This window comes from Gadus macrocephalus, chromosome 21 (assembly GCF_031168955.1).
Source record: "Gadus macrocephalus chromosome 21, ASM3116895v1".
Lineage (NCBI taxonomy): Eukaryota > Metazoa > Chordata > Actinopteri > Gadiformes > Gadidae > Gadus > Gadus macrocephalus.
The window spans coordinates 16,851,852-16,872,562 of NC_082402.1; the positions used below are offsets into that span (position 1 = coordinate 16,851,852).

The 20,711-nt window shown below is 48.7% G+C and overlaps 1 protein-coding gene across 3 annotated transcripts in view; it reads right to left on the minus strand.

Moving 5' to 3' along the window:
• The window catches only part of fig4a (FIG4 phosphoinositide 5-phosphatase a), a 93,079-nt gene that overhangs the window by 16,305 nt on the left and 56,063 nt on the right, over window positions 1-20,711 (minus strand). For all 3 annotated transcript variants that reach the window (XM_060042102.1, XM_060042100.1, XM_060042101.1), the window contains 5 exons: window positions 20,104-20,242; window positions 15,848-15,906; window positions 15,463-15,610; window positions 13,907-13,990; window positions 3,273-3,471 (listed from right to left, as the gene is read on the minus strand). In XM_060042102.1, coding sequence (XP_059898085.1) covers window positions 3,273-3,471; window positions 13,907-13,990; window positions 15,463-15,610; window positions 15,848-15,906; window positions 20,104-20,242 — 629 coding nt within the window. The remainder of the gene's footprint in view (window positions 1-3,272; window positions 3,472-13,906; window positions 13,991-15,462; window positions 15,611-15,847; window positions 15,907-20,103; window positions 20,243-20,711) is intronic.

The window sequence follows — 20,711 nt, forward strand, 5'->3', positions numbered from 1 at the left end:
TTATAACAATAACGGTATTTATTATCGGCTTTAGGACTTTTTACATTAGCTTACATTATAAAATGTACAACAAATTTCTCTTATATAAGTCTTATTGATCAGTTTTAGGTTTGCTTCATTGACACTTGGGGACTCACTTGGGCAAGTGATTCTACTTTAACAAATTTGAAAAGTAAAAAAAATGTTTCTACGCTTTTCCTGTCCTTTATGAAGATCGATTTTCTACTCAAACAAAACGTTTGAATTGAACAGAAAGTTGAGAACCACATCAGGGTTTATAGCGACATGCTTTCCTGAAGCGACCCCTCACCCACTAACCCCCCCGATCAGGGCTCTACACTAACTTTTTTTTTCAGGAGCACTCGTGCCCCTAAGTAAAAAAATTTAGGAGCACAGGGAAAAAAAATGGGGGCACAATAGGTTTTTGTTTAGAACATTTATTAGCGTGCAGAAATTGCACACACCAACAGCAACAACTTACTAAAGCAAAATTAAGACAAATAAATAGAAAAGATTACGTTTAGGCTATGCAAAACAGCACCAATTTCGGCTTCCACCGTACCAGGGTTATTGGGCTGGGTGCGATTTATATAGAAATCGGGACAGCGAGAATGCCTAGTGGACTCGATGTGTTTCACCACAGCATCGCGTTTCAGATTAGGTTTCCCCGTTATAAACAGAGAGGAGCTTGCCATTGCCGATGGGGCTTCCTAACAAAATGTACAGAACATTTTCATGTTCTTAGCATCATAAACTAGCCACCCGAAATCCTTCAACCAGTCGGGTTGAATTTGTAGACTTTATCGACTACAGTAACAGCATTAACTTTCTCCACGCAGTCTATTCATAATATTGTAATGACCACGGAAGAGGCAGTGAATGAAGTATTGATTAGACAGCGATTTAGATACCTAATAAACCGTGGAACACACAAGACTGGTAACCATAGCAACGTAGGTAAACAAACCCCGCTAAACCCTCCCATAGCGCCTCCCGCGCTACGGCCATCCGGAGGCGCACAGAGCTTTTGGCTGTGAAATTATATATACAATACAATTATATTATATTATATACTATTCTATATAGAGCTCGGGGAGTCGCAAACGGCAACCATCACTTTCTCCTCCATTCTGCGGTTCACCCCGGACTGCACTGCAGGGAACGGTTGGCCGGTTGAAAACTGATTGGCTGTTACGTTACGTACGTCACTCAATGGCCACGCTGTTGAACGCTGATTGGCTGTCATCACGCGAATGTCGCGGCAAAGTTTAAATATTTCAACTCGAGCAAAAGTGGCGTGCTGCAAATCCACCTGAAATCCATGTGAACGCGCTCGCCCGTGCCGGGGAAAAGTGACGCGCAGCAAATGGAATCGCTTCTTTGTATGGAATCGATTCGCCCCTTCGCGTTTAGTGTGAACGCACAGTATAGTGCGCTGTGGAGAAGTCACTCACATGCGTGCTCCTGTTTTGTATTTGTCGTTCGCACGCCGAAATATTCACTCGCAAATGCGAGTGAAATGGGCGCACTGTAGAGCCCTGCCCCCGATACATCTCCCCCCTCACGCACTGAACCCCGATCCATCTCCCCCCTCACCCACTGAACCCCGATACATCTCCCCCCCACCCACTAAACTCGAAACATCTCCCCCCTCACCCACTAAACCCCCATACATCTCCCCCCTCACCCACTAAACCCCCATACAACTCCCCCCTCACCCACTAAACCCCCATACATCTTCCCCCTCACCCACTAAACCCCCATACATCTCCCCATGCCTAGACACCCTCCCACTGGCCAGGAGGGAATGAGTCAAACATATCTGTTCTCATGGCAACATTGTCCCAACCTGGGTCAGTGGCGTGGGGGTAGGGTATATCATACTGCGACCCCCCCCCCCCCACACACACACACACACACCAGGGATGGCTGGGTCACATTATCTCTGGGCTCATGGTCCGCTATCCAAGTAAACAACAGAGTATTATTAACTGTATTAATCCAGGAAACTAATATTATAAATATACATTTATCCCTGAGGCAGTGAAATGATGAAGATCAGGATGCATGATTAAATATTTTTAAAGTGCCACCTCATAACAGTCAAGACACCATTATGTCAAACAAATGTAATGAACATAAAGCATTATAATATCAATTATTTTCTTTATGTAATCCAATGATCCAGGTAAAATATATATAAACATATTCCAGACAATAATTAAACAGTTCACAATGTAAGCCAAACAGTTTTACTGTAGAGTAAAGGCAATGGAAACAATTCACTTTGCTTTAAGCTTCTTCTACTCCGCTCTGAACGCAGTTGTCATCCTTTTCGTGATGTCAAAAAGCCTTCTAGTATACGCTTTGACGTTGAATTGTACAGATCACACAGAGGACACGCCAATGCTGCTTGAGCCCCCCCTCACACACAGTTCCCGGTAGACTACTGGTAGAACCTTTAAGGCACCGCTAGCAATTTTCACTAAAACAGCAAGGGCTATAGATGTAGATGTTGTAGATGTAGAGGATTTAGAAGATGTAGCAGTGGATGGGCTGAGGGACAGACAAGCAGAAGGCTGCCATGCAAAACCTATGGACGCTATTCACCATAAAACCTGTAGACTGAGCAGCGCTCCCGTATGTCGGAACTTGTCCGGTTTCCAGGCATTCTTTGAAACAGGAGCATGTTTGCAAACCAAAGAACCTGAATTGATATAGTGAGCGGATCACTTGGAACGCATTGGGGCGTTCAGATAAAGCACCACAGATCCAAACTCTTCCTCAGCGGAGTCTTGCTATTGATTCTCTCAATAGTTTGGAGCCTTTACGACAAATAATACTATTACAACTACCGGTACTCGATAAACTAAAACACTCAACATACACCGTGTTTTCTCATATCGTTCTCATATTTTGAAAAATGAATCCATGATAGACACATTTAAAATAGCCGTTGCTAGAATGCATTTTATTTAAACCCTTCTTTTCTTACCAAGAAAGGAAGACAGGAACACAAGACAGGAACACTGATTGAGAGAGTTTATCTTCTTCTGATTGGGCGACAGTGCAGCGCCCTGTCGCCCAATCAAAAGAAGATAAACTCTAGGCTAGACCTTCTCCTTCGGTGTGCCATGTCAGACTAAAGGTCAGGAGAGAACTTCAGGGGTCAAAGGCTGCTGTCCTGAACCCAGATTCTGCTCCAACGGAATGGAACCAGACCAACCCTTCATTGGTGTGACTATTTGGAGCGCGAGGGTGTGTGTCTCTACCTCGTGTGTCCGTGTGCTGTCCCCCGACTCGGTGAGCAGCTTGATGGGGGTGGAGCGCTGAGAGACGGAGCCGTCATCCTCGCGTTCGTCCTCCGAGTCGTCCTCCGACGTGCTGGAGATGGCCTCCTCGCTGGGGGGCGGGGGGGCACTGGCCGCCGTCTTCCTCTGCACCACCGCCTCCTCCTTGCTGCTCTTGTTCCTGGACGTGTGCGCACAAAGGTTCACCAACAGGCAGACACAAGGAGGTACACAAACATGCACACACAAACTCAAATCAATCCAACAGGACAACAAGAACATAAAGGCATTAAAGTAGGGCGCAATCAACCCATATCCAAAGCGACTTATAATACACACATTCATACACCGACGACGACAGCAGCCAGCTCATCAGGAGCAGTCAGGGTGGGGGACACCTTGACACTGGAGCCCGGGAACGAACTAGCAACCTTTCTCCGCTCATTCAACCCACTCTACCTCCTGAGCTACTGTCTCCCAGACCTGACCTTTCTACAAGTGAAGACATTCCGGAGAGGACATAGGGATTGTGGCGGCTCCTCAAGGGCCAGATCAAAGTTTAATGAACATGGAAAGTGCATCGTACAGTGTACACAGGTCTACACAACGGAGAGCAGAGCGATGAAAGGACTGGGAAGGCTCAATGTTTGCTGACAGACTTTTCCAATAAAACACTGAAGCAAAGCCACAACATAACGGGAGTAGTGTCAACAGATGTTGACAATGAAACTATTATTGTGGGCGGTCTTTTATTATATACTGTGGCAGACGCCAGGGAGGGGTGGTGATTGAGGGGAGGTATGTGGCAGCATGCTGGCTCCACCCCCAAGCTTTACAGGGACTGCCTCCCTTAACAATGCAAGCCTGAGGTGCATTAGGCAGGAGTGCTTGGGGATAAAAGGGAGGATGCAACCACATGGAGGGAAGCCTACTACGGAGTGCCTCTGTGTGAGCCTCTGTGAACTGTGTGTGGCCAAAGAGTGCAGGAAACCTGAACATTGACAGATTATTTGTGTACCGACCGCTTTGCGTGAGAACCCTCCTGGTGACGACCCCTGGACTACGGACTACGGACTCTGGATTACCCTTTTCCCCACCCTGGTGACAATTATTTGTCTATTTTTAATAAATCACCTTATTGAACTGCTCTCTGTGTTGTGTGCATCAATTGACTTGGTGGCGTGGAAACCCCACACCCACTGGCCCGCTACACGTGGTGGAGAATGCGTGCTTGTAGCCAAAACCAAGTTAAATAGATAGACCAACACAGGGACAATAATGGAAGCGTTGATGAAACAGCTAGTGGAAGTGAGCATGACGCATCAGGCTACGACCCGGGAGCTGGTGGGAGCGCTAGCAGCCGGACATGGCGGCGTGGCTGCAGGCGCTACAGCTTCCCGTCCTGCCCCCAGCAGGTTTATTTTAAAGCAGACAGAGACTGATGATAAAGAGGCATACCTCAATACCTTTGAGAGGATGGCGGTTCGGGAGAATTGGGATCCAGCACAATGGGCCAGCCTACTCGCACCGTTCCCGTCAGGCACAGCACAGAAGGCGTATCAGGACCTGACGGACGATCAGGCGTCTAACTATGAAGGCCTGAAGAAGGAAATACTACGCCGGTATGGATACACGTTGATAAGTAGGTCACAGAGGTTGCATGAGTGGACTTATGATGCAACGGCGTCGCCGCACTCACAAAAGCATGATCTAATTAGGTTGGCCAAAGGCTGGCTGACGGCTGCCCCACTGACGCTTACGGCCACAGAGAAGGATAAATTCTTGCGATCTCTCCCATACGAGGCTAAAAAGTTAGCCAGCCAAGCTAACCCGCAGAGCGCAGATCAGTTGGTGGAGTTGGTGGAAGGTCACCAGGCGGCTGTGGAAGTCCTACGCAGTGGACGTCCACTGAGGGGTGAACCCAACCCTCGCCCAAAGGAGCAGGAGCGGGAGCGGATAAGGACGGAGGACCACGGCAGGATCCCGGCCAGGGAGAAGCCAAGAGCCAGCCCCCCCGAGACGACGGCCCTTCCTGAACCCAGACAGACAGCAGAAAGTGCTACGAGTCTGGCGAGCCGGGACACATCTCATGGACCTGTCCGAGTCATGATGTCTCGATGCCGTCGGCATCAGCCGGTGAGTTAACAACCGGGCGTCCCTGTAGATTGCTGACGGTTTGCTGGGGGGAGGAAAGTGGTCCTTCCCCAGTCACTCCGGTGAAGGCCAACGGAAGGGACACGACAGTCATGTTGGATTCCGGGAGTATGGTGACCCTGATCCGACCGGACTTCGCCCGGTCCCCGAGCTTGAGGGACACTGTGGCAGTAACATGCATACACGGGGAGACTAAGAACTACCCCACTACCCTCCTTCACCTACAGACCACAAAGGGACAATACACAGGACCAGTGGGAGTCGTCCCAAACCTGCCGGGGCCGGGTCTTATTGGGAGGGACTCCCCACAGTTGGCCCACAGCCAACTGTGGGCCAGTTTGGCCGGAGAGAGGGGAGATCGGGGGAACCTAAAGGAAAGAGGACACCGGAGAAGGGCGAGGGCCGATAAGAGGGAGGTCCGGATGTGTGGCCTACATGAGGTGGACCCACAGGGGTCAACTGAACCTCTATCGGGAAGTGACGCAGGGGACACAGGACAGGAGGCAGGGGAGGCGAGTATGGACAATCTGTTCCCGAAGGACCATGAAGCAACGCTAGAGCCTGCCTCATTATCGGGACAGTTCGGAACAGCCCAACTGGAGGATCCCAACTTGACGAATGCTATCCAGCAGGTGACCGTGGTGGACGGGAAGGCCATCGAGGGGGTAGGTCTGATCACATACCCTCATTTTGCCATCAAAAACAAGTTGTTGTATCAGGTCGTAAAGAGGAATGATGAATGTGTAGAGTTGTTGTTGGTGCCCCGCCCCTTTGTTCAATCAGTCCTGCAGCTGGCACACTCCCACCTTCTTGGGGCTCATCTAGGGGTGGAGAAGACCCTGGACCGGATCAAGGCAAGATTCCATTGGCCGGGGGTAAAGAGGGCAGTGGAGGATTACTGCCGCAGTTGCCCGGAGTGCCAACAGGTGGCACCAAAACCACATTTCCGTGGCCCATTAATTCCCCTACCCATTATTTCAGTTCCTTTCAGCAGGATTGCCATGGACCTGGTGGGACCACTACCCAAGAGCAGCCGGGGGCACCAGTACATCCTGGTGATACTGGATTATGCCACTAGGTACCCCGAAGCCATTCCACTGCGCACCATGGCCTCAAAAGGAATTGCACGTGAGTTGGTCCTGATGTTCTCCCGGGTGGGCATTCCCGAGGAGATCTTGACAGACCAGGGAAACCCGTTCATGTCACGAATCATGAAAGACCTCTGCAAATTAATGCAAATAAAACAGTTGCGCACCTCAGTATATCACCCGCAGACCGATGGACTAGTGGAAAGGTTCAACCGGACCCTGAAGCAGATGCTGAAGAAGGTGATGGAGGCGGACGCACGGAATTGGGACCAGCTGCTTCCCTATCCGATATTCTCGATCAGAGTAGTGCCCGAATCGTCGACCGGCCACTCTCCATTTGAACTCCTCTATGGGAGACGACCCCGGGGGCTGCTGGACATAGTGAAGGAAGCCTGGGAACAGCAACCGTCGCCCCATCGAACCATGGTGGAACACGTGGGAGACATGAGAGACCGGATGGCCACCTTGTGGCCCCTGGTGCGGGAACACATGCAGGAGGCCCAGATTGCCCAAGCACGGGTCTACAACAGAGGGGCCCAACAGCGAGACTTCCAGCCCGGAGATAAAGTGCTACGAAGTACTTGAAAAGGTAGGGGAGGGTGAATTATAGAGTCCGACAGCCGGGACGTAGGAGCCCGACTCAAATTTACCATTTGAACCCGTTAAAGAAATGGAATGCCCGGGAGGTACTCTGCTCTATTCCTCCAAAGGCTACCAGTGAAACCGGGCCTGCCAAGGTGCCCCTAGGGGAACAGCTGAGCCCAGCACAGAGGCAGGAGCTCATGGAGTTGGTCGACCAGAACCAGGATGTGTTCTCCAGTGAACCGGGCCACACCAATCTGGTACAGCACCACATCATCACTGAGCCCGGGAAAAAGGTGAAATTGAGACCCTACCGCATATCAGAGGCCAGGAGAGAGGCCGGCAGGACCGAGGTAAAGACTATGTTGGAAGCGGGAGTCATTGAGGAGTCAAACAGTGAGTGGTGCAGCCCCATAGTGTTGGTGCCGAAACCCGATGGCACCATACGCTTCTGCAATGGAAGCGTATGGAAGCTAAATGAGATATCTAAATTTGACGCCTACCCCATGCCCCGAATAGATGAACTCATAGAACGGCTAGGGACCACCCGGTATATCAGCACGCTCGACCTGACAAAGGGTTATTGGCAGGTACCCTTAGCTCCCGAGGCGCGGGAGAAAAACGCTTTTGCCACTCCTGACGGGCTGTTCCACTACAGGAAGCTACCCTTCGGATTGCACGGGGCCCCGCCCACCTTCCAGAGGTTGATGGACCGGGTACTCCGTCCCCATCGGGGGTGGATGACGATATAGTCATCCATGGGAGTGAGTGGGACACTCATGTGAAGCAGGTGAGCGCAGTATTGCAGGCCTTACAGGAGGCGGAGCTAACGGCTAACCCAAAGAAGTGTCAGCTCGGTCTGTAGGAGGCAGAGTACCTGGGCTACAACATTGGGAGGGGATGTGTGAAACCCCAGATGAAGTAGGTGGAGGCGATACAGGACTGGCCACGGCCCCTGACCAAGAAGCCGGTACGCACGTTTGTGGGGCTTACCAGCTACTACCGGAGGTTTATTCCCCACTTTGCATCCGTAGCCAGCCCCCTGACAGATCTGACCAGGGACCGGCTGCCCGCCCAAGTCACATGGACCGAGGAGACGGAGAAAGCCTTTCAGGACCTAAAGAGTGCACTGTGTTCAGGACCCGTGCTGGTAACCCCGGACTTCACCAAGCCAATGGTGGTGCAGACGGATGCGTCGGAAACAGGGGGGGGGGCAGTGTTGTCACAACTACATGAAGGTGAGGAACACCTGATTATTTATATCAGCCGGAAGTTGTTGCAGAGGGAACAAAAATACTCCACGGTGGAGAAGGAATGTCTTGCCATCAAGTGGGCCCTGGAAACCCTGAAGTACTACCTGTTGGGGCACCACTTCACCCTGGTCACAGATCATGCACCACTGGTTTGGATGTCAAGGAATAAGGACAGTAACGCCAGGGTCACCCGCTGGTTCCTATCATTACAACCTTTTGCCTTCTCGGTTGTTCACAGGTCAGGGGCAGCCCATGGGAATGCGGATGCCCTATCCAGGAGGGATGCTCTGGGGAGCTGGACCGCCACTCCCTCCCGGTCGGAGCTGAGGGGGAGGGTGTGTGGCAGACGCCAGGGAGGGGTGGTGATTGAGGGGAGGTATGTGGCAGCATGCTGGCTCCACCCCCAAGCTTTACAGGGACTGCCTCCCTTAACGATGCAAGCCTGAGGTGCATTAGGCAGGAGTGCTTGGGGATAAAAGGGAGCATGCAACCACATGGAGGGAAGCCTACTACGGAGTGCCTCTGCGTGAGCCTCTGTGAACTGTGTGTGGCCAAAGAGTGCAGGAAACCTGAACATTGACGGATTATTTGTGTACCGATCGCTTTGCGTGAGAACCCTCCCGGTGACGACCCCTGGACTACGGACTACGGACTCTGGATTACCCTTTTCCCCACCCTGGTGACAATTATTCGTCTATTTTGAATAAATCACCTTATTGAACTGCTCTCTGTGTTGTGTGTATCATTTGACTTGGTGGTGTGGAAACCCCACACCCACTGGCCCGCTACAATACTACTATACTTTCCTTATGTTGCAGCTTTTGCATTTGTGTTGTGGCTTCTGAGGTCATGTTGCAGCCTTTGTTGTCTTGGTTTGACTTTTGCAGTTGTGTTGCAGCCTTTGCATTAGTGTTGTGACTTTTGCCGTTTTGTTGTGACTTTGTATTTTCTTATATTGCACCTTAGAATTTCAAACAGACATTTTGGACATGCAGTTGGTTGGATAAGTCTGGATTAACTTTGAGAACAATGCCTGAGCCTCATGACCCGCCTCCTACAATAACGCCAGCCTCCAAAAAACTGTCAGCTGGATGTTATTAGAGCCACAAGTATGAAGGTATTATTGTAGCAAGTCTTTAGCATGCGTACACTAAAGTCATGTGTAACAGTACATTAGAAGTAACAACTTCTAAGGGTCATGCACTTGACACTTTTGCTACAATCATGCAGCACAGTTGGTGCAAAACACATTCGCACACCCGTGTTTCATTATCTGAGAAAATTTTTTGCCTTCGTAAACCCAAATGTGAACCAATGCATCTGAAGTCCCCCCGGAAGGATTGCCACCTTGTTGTGGTCTGGGGGCTTGCGTGCCACAATGACCCCAAGGGCTATACCGACGGGAACTTAGGCTCCTGGTAGGGTCGGTCAGGTCGAGGGATAGAGGTCTGACAAAGTGCAATCCACTGGTCCTCGAGGTTGGTGGTTGGGCACAGGGCCAACAACCCAGTCCCGTAGAAAAAGTATTGTTACGGAAACAGCAACAAAGGAAAAAAAACACTACTGTGTACAATGGGTCTCCGGAGTTATCGAAAGATAATAGAATGAATGTCAGAAGTGAAAGCCGTAAGGAAGCTACTGACAAGAAGGTGGGTGCCCTCAACACAAAATGAAGACCAGGATTGGATTCTGGAATGTGCAAACCTTGTACCGAACAAGTAAACTCGCTCAAGTAACAGCAGAAATGAGAAATTACAACCTGCATATTCTCAGAATAAGTGAGAGTAGGTGGACAGGAACAGGCAGACACAAAACCAACACAGTACTCCGGAAGGGATGACAACCAACATCATGAAGGGGCAGACATCATCCTTAAAAAAGGAATGGAGAAATGTCTGATGGAATGGAAACCTGTAAACAGCAGACTCAAGAAAGTCAGATTGTGGGGGAAACACATTAACATCACAATCATCTAATGTTATGCACCAACAAATGACTGATGAAATAACCAAGGACATATTCTATGATCAGCTCCAAGCAGAATTAGAAGAAGCTCCACAACATGATATGAAGATAATAATGGGCGATTTAAATGCAAAAGAAGGCAGCAATAACAAAAACTATGAAAAAGGCCATGGGGAGGGAGGGCTACGGCATCATGAATGAAAATGGAGAGGCTGTTAGAGTTATGTACCGCTTACAACCTTGTCATCTGAGGTACCCTATTCCCACATTGCAACATCCACAAACTCACCTGGTGTTCCCCCAATGGAAGAGACAGGAACCAGATAGACCATCTAATGATCAACGGCACCTGGAGACGATTACTCTTGGACGTTAGAGTCAGGAGAGGAGCTGATGTCGGCAGCGACCATCAACTAGTCACACTAGTGCTTAAGTTAAAATTAAGGAGAGCTGGGAAGAAGATAACAGGACAGCAACATTTTGACGTGGAGAAATTACATGACCCCAAAGTGAAGGCCACTTTCATACTACAGCTGACAAACAGATTCCAAGCTCTGGCAGACATGAGTGACAACACGCAAAAAGGTCCTGATGATGACAACATTAAATGGGAACAGATCAAAACTGCTTACTCCAATAGCAGTGAAGTCTGCCTGGGAATAAAGCAAAAGAAAAGAAAAGAGTGGATTACAGCAGACACCTGTAAAGTCTTAGCAGATAGAAGAGCCCTTAAAAATAAATTAATGGAAGCCAGGTCAGAAAGGATTAAAGATAAATACAAGCAACAATATAGGGAAACCGACAGATCAGTTAAGAGGATGGCAAGAGAAAACAAGAGAAATGATATAAACAGTTTTGCAGACCAGGTAGAAGAAGCAGCAAACAAGGGAGAGCAAGGTAAGGTAAGGTACAAAATCACCAGAATAGTCTGCGGTAGGTACCATAGAGCTATAGATACGCCGATCACTGACAAACAAGGGCGAACTCTTACATCAGAGGCAGAAGTAGAGGCAAGGTGTGCTGAACACTTCAGCAAGGTCCTAAACAGACCCCCACCAACAGCAGAAGCAGAGATACAGGAACCTGAGACTGTCCTTGATGTTAACACTACACCACCAGAAGAAAAAGTAATAGTTTCAGCCAAGCGAAAGAGAGGACGACCCAAAGAAACCTGGCGACGAACAGTGGATAAAGAACTGAAATCCATGAAGTAGACCTGGAGTTCTATCCAAAAGCTCGCCCAAAACAGACAGGAGTGGAGATCCTTTGTTGCTACCCTACATGCCAGTAGGCATAAAGGGCAGTAAGATAAGCATCCAGAGTCGCAAATCGGTGAAATATTTCCTCACAAAAAATTATATAGATCACTAAATTCATTGAGCATTTTAATGAGCGAGCACAAGTCCATCGATACAACTGCTAGAATCTGCTGCTACGAGTCTCAGCTGTTGTTTTTCTTGCAGATACACTTGCAACACTATGGGCCCTATTTTAACGGTCTGAAACGCAAGTGGAAAGCGCAAAGCGCAAGTAGCTTTGTGGGCGGTTCTACGGCGCTATCGCTATTTTACAGGCGGATAAATGACACTTGCGTCGCGGCGCAAGTGTCAAAAGGGTTGGTCTGAAGCAGCCTAATTACCCGTAGGTGTGGTTTGGGCGTAACGTCCAACAAACCAATGAGAGTGCCAGCTCCCATCCCCTTTAAGAGCCATGAGCGCATTTGAATCGGACGAGTTGATATTTTGACAGCGCGTCTGCAGTCTCCGATGAGACAGATGCACATGAATTTCAAACTGCAAATGGCTCAGTTTATTGCCAAATAATATGGCCTAATTCACACATGGAATAAGGGGTTTTCTTCCACAACTTCAGAAATACTGAGTCCTCAAATAAATTTCGCCAAAGAAAAACGTAAATAATATAACATATGATATGCGGTAACTGATCTATTTAATGAAATACGCAATACATTATAAACATTGTTTCTTATCAGTATTGTATGCTATCCTAATATGCATGTGTCTCCGCGGTAATAGACATTGCCATTGATTGTATTATGCGTTACGTGTTTAGTTTGCGTGTGTTTAAACAGAGCACACACGCGCGCCCGCATTCATTCATTCTTTTTAACACTCACTCGCGGTAAAACAATGTTCTTCACGATCAAATACTCAGCAATCCTAAAAGTTATGGGCATGTAGGCCTATACGATGTCTGTGTCAAGAAAATATGTGTTTGCTGTACGGTGTTTGCAGATGCATTGATTTAATAGTACAACTTATTACCGCTGCATCAGCTGTTCTTTCCCAAATAATTTACCAAGAATGTGCGGCTAGGTAGATGAGAGAAGCAAAGTGTATGCGCGAGGTGCACAAGCAATCCGTATGCATCGCATGCGCATGTAGGCTATGCATCCGCCCTTAAAATAGCATCTGAACAACGCGCCACTGACTTTAAACCAGGTATTTCCTGGTCAGTAGCGCAATGGTATTCAGCAACGGCAAAATAGCGTTTGCGCCAGAACACGCCTCCTCCTTCCGCCGAACCGCCCCTTGGGGCGCATGATCAATCCCTAATTTACCGGCGAGTGGCGCTGGTGGGAAAAGAACGCTCTGCGCCAGTTGTAAACTAGCAACGACACATGCGCCAGTGACTAAGTCACTTGCGCCGGATGCAAGATAGGGCCCTAAGTCTATGTGGTACAAGTGTAGCAAAAGTGGGAGGGAAAAAAAAGCTGCCTGAACCAATTAAAGTTGCCGGCGGGGGACAGCATTTTACAAACTACACTGGGACACATTCAAGCATACTACTCTTCCTTTCTGGAGCCTTGACAGAAGAGAAGAGGGTATCTTCTCTTCTGGGTATCTTCCATAATGTTAAATGAAAAATGAATTACGTAGTTAGTGCATGAACATGCCACAAGTGTCCTTCAATGCATTTTAATGGTCGCCATATTATATAATAATAAGTTCAGATATGTCTCGGATACTGCACTGCCTGTGTGAAGTTGCCCCCCCCCCCCCATACCCCCCAAATTATAAAAAAATAGATATTTACGACTTCAATTTACTGTTACACATTTGTGACTTTAGTGTAAGCATACTTACTTATGCTACAATAATTTTGCTACAATAATAACTTCATACACCAGCTGGTACGAACCCCAGACAAAGAAATCCCCATTTCCTTGCTCTTGCCAGGTTACCTTGATTAGGATTGAGCATGAATAGAAAACAAACAAAAAATATATTTTTGGTTTGACGTTAAATGTCCCAGGGTAATTCCCTGTATTCAATTATTTAGTATAGATGTGTGAAAGTACAATATTTTTTGTTCAGGTTAGTGAGAATCTGAGTGGGTCTTTATGCAGATGTAAATAAGCAGGGTGGTCGTGCACAGTGATGGTAATGATGCATGACAAGAGCTGGCCAGGTTTGTTGTTTTTCACATATCAGGGCACAGTGACACAAGAACATCGGGTGTCATTACACAATCCCCTCCTCCATTAAAAACAACAATAAAAAAAAAAGAGACAGGCTGACACACACACACACACGCACACACACACACACACCCCAGCACGGACTTCCCGGTCTCCTCAGGCTTGCGCACAGTGAATGGGCTGGGGTCCACTCCCACCGTCTTGGGCATGAACTCCCTGGAGGGAAAACACCAGGTTAGGTCATCACGTCTTCATCCCGTCGCCCGCTTCTACTTAGGCAGTGGTTAATCAACCCGAACTTCACCTGCTCCGCATCCCTACCCGTCAAATATGGTTTGCCAATAAAGGAGACAATAATCCTACTTATGATACAGTGAGCAACAATTAAAACGAGTTATGACTATAACGTTATTGTTGTTTTATCCACTTTACTTTACTTTTAAATCAGCTGAAAACAAATAGTTTTCCACGGTGCTTTGCTTGTTGCGGATTCAGCACGGATACGAGGGCAAGAGGGCTACGGGAGAGAAAATGCTCCTAAGATGATGTCTCATTGAAATCGCCCAACAACAAATGGTGTAAAATTCAGAAAACAAAGAAAGGGAAGCATTGGGAACATCCATAGTCAAAGATATGCAGCTGATAGTTAGTTAGGCAATTCACTTACCATATGAAACATCAAAGAGAAAACTGACAAAGACTGAGTGAGGCTGCACACCTTTTGCACATTAAGCAATCAGTGTGCACAGGTTAAAACAGCCATCACCATCCACACTTACACCGGGATTCCACCGCACGCGTTACGGCCGCGTTACAGCTGCTGCACGGAACGGCGGCGACTCTGCACCTACTTGCATTTCCACCGGGCGCGATACGGCAGCGCAACGCTGCCTTGCGAGCCAGCAGTATTCAAGTGAGATCACGAGATCACGCGATAATCCTAAACCTAATGTACTCAACTTCCAGTCCCAAAACGACTGGAATTAAATGCCACGCTTTGTCCTTCCGGCCATTGCCCTTATAAAAAGGATGATTTGGTACATAAATGACTTCATGTTGCTGAACTTCGACAATGAGTCTCTCGTCGTCCATGTTGCCGATCCTCTGAGACCCTTTGATTGATTGACTGCTGACCTGGTGCCACCGGTCATGACGTAATAATGTTGATGTGAAGTGGTGAAGGGCTACATGAGTATTGTTTTATTTTGAAAATTGACCGGATGCTCTATGGCTTTTACTTTTTCACTTCCTGCCCTGCTTGATCTGCTGTTGAAATTGACGCGGTTCAGCAACGGCTTGCGTCAAAAATAGAAATGCTACGGAATAATAGCGCTGCGGCACGGCGAGCCGCTCCTGGGACGCTGCTGAGACGTTCCGCAGCCGCGCCCGGTGGAAACGGTCTCATTGATTAGAGTGGAATCTATCTGCTGCGGTGACCGCGCCCAAGATGTGCCGCATCCGTAACGCTGCCGTAACGCTTCTGGTGGAATCAGGCCTTTAGGGAGATCTCCTGCGTGGCAACATGGATCATCAGGCCATGTATTATGGGGAAGAGGACCCAGTCCCTGTGTAAATATGAAGGACTTATTCTAAGGTGCGCAGTCGGTTCTACCCTCTGCATGTTGAAGGAGAGCCAGAGCCTGTGCCAGTGGTGTGTGAGGCATGTTTAGGAGTGTTAGTGTGGACACCTTGCGGAGTTGGTCATGGCGATGCAGAAGGTGTCGTCGAAGGATGTGAGCTCGTACGGCTTGAAGAACTCGGTGTAGATGTCGATGGCCTCGTCGTAGCGGTTTACACGCTTCACCTTCACCTTCCTCATGTTGTCCTTGCAGGCCACTACACACATTTTACATTTAGCGGATTTTGCTGAATCTTTTATCCAAAGCGACTAACAACCTGCGACTAATTACCAGCCAACCTGCACTACTCTCTCTCTCACACACACACACACACACACACACACACACACACACACACACACACACACACACGCACACACACGCACACGCGGAATAATAATATCATCATGGTCCCTCTCCATGGTCACGTGCTATAAAAGTGTCTGCTGGTTACCTTCGTCGTAGGCCACGGGCAGGAAGGCCAACACTCCTTCAGACCACCAGTATGTGTAGCTTGAGACGGAGAGAACGAGAGAAAACAGGAATTTTACGCCTGGGGGGGAAAGCTTGAATCCCCTCAGCAGCTCAGAATGGTGAGGCCGGACTTAACCTTGTTATGAAAACAGCTGCGGAACGTCGGGATACATTGACTTTTACCAACTCAATACAACCCATTTGTGTGAATGGAAGTTGCCATGGCGATGGTCTCCTTTGGCTGATTTGAAGGACGAGCACAGAGAGCCTGATCTATGAAGTGAGCACAGCCATTCAGCAGTATAATACATTTTGTCTTACAAGAAGGTTGTCTCATATCTGGCTGTAGGTGAGTTTGGAAACTAGGATTCCTAGTGTTTAGAATTACGATTGCTTGTACTAACTTTCCATCTGTTACTGCTGTGTGATTTAGGCTTGTGCTGTTGTGATCAGTTAAGAGGTCGTTGAGGCTAGTTTCTTTCACTTAAGGCGAGAACAAAAGGCTTGATAGCTGGGCGGAGGTAAGTCTGCCTAGTACTTAGCAGAGTCAGGAAGCTGACTAAACTCAGTATAATACATTTTGTCTCATATCTGGCGGTAGTTGAGTTTGGAAACTAAGATTCCTAGTGTTTTGAATTACGATTGCTTGTACTAACTTTAACCCTATTGCCGCTGTGTTAGTTTTGGCTGCCGTCACTGTTTTTTAGTAATAGGTTGTTGAGACTAGTTTCAGTCACAAGGTGACAACAATAGGCTTGATTGGTGGGCGGAGCTACGGCTGCCTGAGCTACCTTGTGCATTTAAAGGCTAGCTATTATTAGCGTCAGGACCCTGCAAACGAAGACCCGGGAAATAAAGGCTAAGGGAGTCTCTCTGTGGGAGTCCCTCGAGGAAGCCCGGGGAGGCCACCTGCCCAAATGCAGCTATGTGTCGTACCTCACTCATTGTCAGGATTTCCACCCATAGACGGCGTTACCATAGCTCCTCTGCTCGGCGCAGTAACCCGCCTAATCTGTGCCATCCACCTACCCTTGCTTACAGTGTTCTTGAGGTGATGGGAGGACTCTGGAACTGCCAATCGGCACTGAAGAAGGCGGACTCGATTTCAGCCTACACGTCCCTCATGACCCTTCACTTCCTGGCCCTGACAAGAGACTTGGATCACTCCAGAGAAGTCTGCTACCCTCTCCACCGTCTACTCATTCTCGCACACCCCTAGACCATCTGGGCGAGGAGGAGGGACCAGACTCCTCATCTCGCCCATGTGGTCCTACCAGGTCTTTCCACTAGAACACTTGGCCAGATCTGCGTTTGAACTCCACGCTGTAACTGTCACCCTTCCTATCAAGCTCTCCATTGTGGTGATCTACCGTCCTCCAGGTCCCCTCCGTGACTTCTACGATGAGATGGATGCCCTCCTCAGCTGCTTTCCTGAGGATGGCACACCACTCGTTATCCTTGGCGACTTCAACATCCTGCCAGAGAAGTTACACTCACCTGAACTAACCAACTTTTTCGCCACCTTTGACTTAACACTATCCCCTTCTCCTCCCAAACACAGGGCCGGGAACCAGCTTGACCTAATATTCACAGTCCTGTGGCACCTCTTCTCTCTTCGTTACCCCGCTCCCCGTATCTGACATCATTTCAAGGGGAGATTTTTCTCTCCCCTTGAAATCCTCTCCCCCCCTCCTCTCTAGTCTCCACATTGTCACCACCTGCCGTAACCTCAAATCCCTCTCTCCCTCTACTGTCTTCACTACCTTCTATTGAACGATTCTCTCAACTATCTACAGAGGAATCTTCAGACACTCTGCTATCCTCCCTCTCCTCCTCCTTGGATTCCCTCTGTCCCTTCCCCTCCAGACCAGCGCGATCCTCACCCCCCCCACCTTGGCTGTCCGAACCTCTGCGGACTTGTAGAACAAAGTTGCGGGCAGCTGAGAGGAAATGGGAGAGATCAGACTGTCCTAATGATCTATCTCACTATCTTTTCCTTCTTTCTGATTTCACCTCCACTGTGTCAATAACCAAATCTGCCTTCTACCGGACCAAAATCAACTCCTCTGCCTCAAACCCCAGGAAACTGTTTTCCCTGTTCTCGTCCCTTCTCAACCCTCCCTCACCCCCACCTCCTTCCTGCCTCACTGCTGATGACTTTGTTACCTACTTTACCCCTGCCTCCATCCTCCCATCCCCTCCTCTGTCTTTACCCAATTTATCCCTCTCACCTCTGACGAGGTCAACAGAATAATAACATCTAACCATGCCACCACCTGCCCCGTTGACACTATCCCGTCCTCTCTCCTCCAGGATGTCTCAAGCGACATCCTGCCATTTCTCACCTCACTTATCAACTCCTCCCTCACTTCAGGCATTGTTCCAGCGTCTTTCAAGACTGCCAGAATAAAGCCTCTCCACAAAAAACCAACTCTTAATACCATCGACATCCAGAACTACAGACCGGTATCTCTTCTTTCATTCCTCTCTAAAACACTGGAAAGTGCCATTGCTAACCAACTGTCCTATCTCTCATCCAACAACCTGCTTGACCCTCACCAGTCAGGCTTCAAGAAGGCACACTCCACTGAGACGGCTCTCCTCGCGGTGACTGAGTCCCTCCGTGCTGCCAGAGCCTCGTCCCTCTCATCAGTTCTCATTCTCCTCGACCTGTATGCAGCATTTGACACGGTGAACCACCAGATCCTCCTTGCCACTCTTGCCGAACTTGGCATTGCTGAATCTGCTCTTTCCTGGTTCACATCCTACCTGATGAACCACACCTATCAAGTAACATGGAATGGCTCCTTGTCCATACCTTGCACGCTTGCAACTGGTGTCCCTCAAGGCTCTGTACTGGGGCCTCTTCTGTTCTCCCTCTATACCAGATCTCTGGGCTCTGTAATTACATCACACGGCTTTTCCTATCACTGCTATGCTGACGACACGCTATTTCTCTCTTTCCCCTCATCTGATAAAGCCCCGATTGCAACATGCATATCGGAATGTCTGGCAGACGTCAGCACCTGGACAACTGCCCATCACCTGAGCCTTAACCTCAACAAAACCGAGCTCCTCCTAATCCCAGGGAAAGATTGCCCACACATGGACTTACTGGTCACCGTTGAGAACATCACTGTATCTCCTTCTCCAACTGCCAGAAACCTCGGTGTGGCATTGGACAATCAGTTATGCTGCACCGCAAACATCACTGCGGTGGCCTGATCCTGCAGATTTGCACTTTACAACATCCGCAGAATCCGGCCCTTCTTCACAAGGGAAGTAGCTCAGCTTCTAGTCCAATCACTGGTCATCTCCCGCCTCGACTACTGCAACTCACTCCTGGCTGGACTTCCTGCCTCTGCGATTAAACCTTTGCAGCGCATCCAGAATGCAGCAGCGCGCCTCGTGTTCAACCTACCAAAGTTCTCCCATGTGACCCCCCTCTTCCGGGACCTCCACTGGCTCCCTGTAGTAGCTCGCATCAAATTTAAGATGATGGTACTGGCATACAAGGCAGTCGATGGAAGTGCCCCTGCCTACCTCCAAGCATTGGTAAAGCCACTCACCCCAGCTCGATCCCCCCGCTCAACTACCTCAGCTGGACGTCTGGTGCTGCCATCTCTAAGAGCTAGCAAAGGTCGATCAGCAAAGTCACAACTTTTCTCGGTTTTGGGACCTCAGTGGTGGAACGAGCTCCCTGCCGATCTCAGGACTGCAGAGTCGCTCACCATCTTCCGAAAAAGACTCAAGACTCGCCTGTTCAGAGTCCACCTCGACTCTGCATAGCCACCCACCCCCTTCTGGCCACCATTGTACATTGTATTGTATTGTGTTGTATTGTATTATAGTACTTAACTGTGTAGCAACTGCAGTAGCTGCTATCATTGCTTTAACACGGGGAATTGGTTAGCCTAGCGATTCTTGTACTTGCACTTGGTTCTATGAACATCCTTACTGTATCGACAGCGATATATTGTTGCACTTCTTATGACAAATGTAATTATTGTAAGTCGCTTTGGATAAAAGCGTCTGCTAAATGCCCTAAAATTAAAAAAGAAAAGAAAAGTAAATTAATGTGTAGCGCATGAATGGCTGAACCTTCCCCTTGGGCTATGGAGTCCAGATACACACATCTACTCCAAAAGGCCAGACTTGTATTACATTGATAGAAAATAAGTTGTGTACAAACTTGGCAATGTGTATGCATGCTCTGTGAGCCATGTGCCAGCTGACCTGCGTCTCTCCTGGGCCAGGACCATGCTGCTCTTATGGTGCAGGTAGAAGTCTGTGGGCAGCTCCCACAGGTGGGGCCGCTGCTCAGAGGGCTGGTACACCTGGAGGAACAGGTTGATGGCGTCCTGCCGGTCTGCGTCTGGAGGAGAGACCCAGAGCCACCAACCAAGTGAGTTGGTTGAAGAAGAAAACGGTTTTGACAGCTCCGCCTAGCCGCTCGGGTTGAACAGCCAGGGCCTGGGGACATAGGAAGCCTCACTAACACTAACCTGACGCCATTGACACCCAGATGGTAAGATTCACAATACTGCAAATGCAAGGGCCTTCATCAGTGGGCCATAGACTAATCACAATTGGGTTACCATAGTCGCAAATAGTACAAATACTGATTACACAAACAATTATTGACATGATTGACATGACATCTTTGAGATTATAACTTTAAGAAGCAGGCAGGGCAGTGAAAAGGGATGCATCAATGGGTAAACAGTTATGGTTTGACTTGTTCTGTTCTTCCTGCCAGAGCCCTGTCTCTGACCCCCACTGTGAGTTGAACGGACCAAACATCCGTGTTGATCCCCCCCACTACTATGAGAAGGTCATCTAAC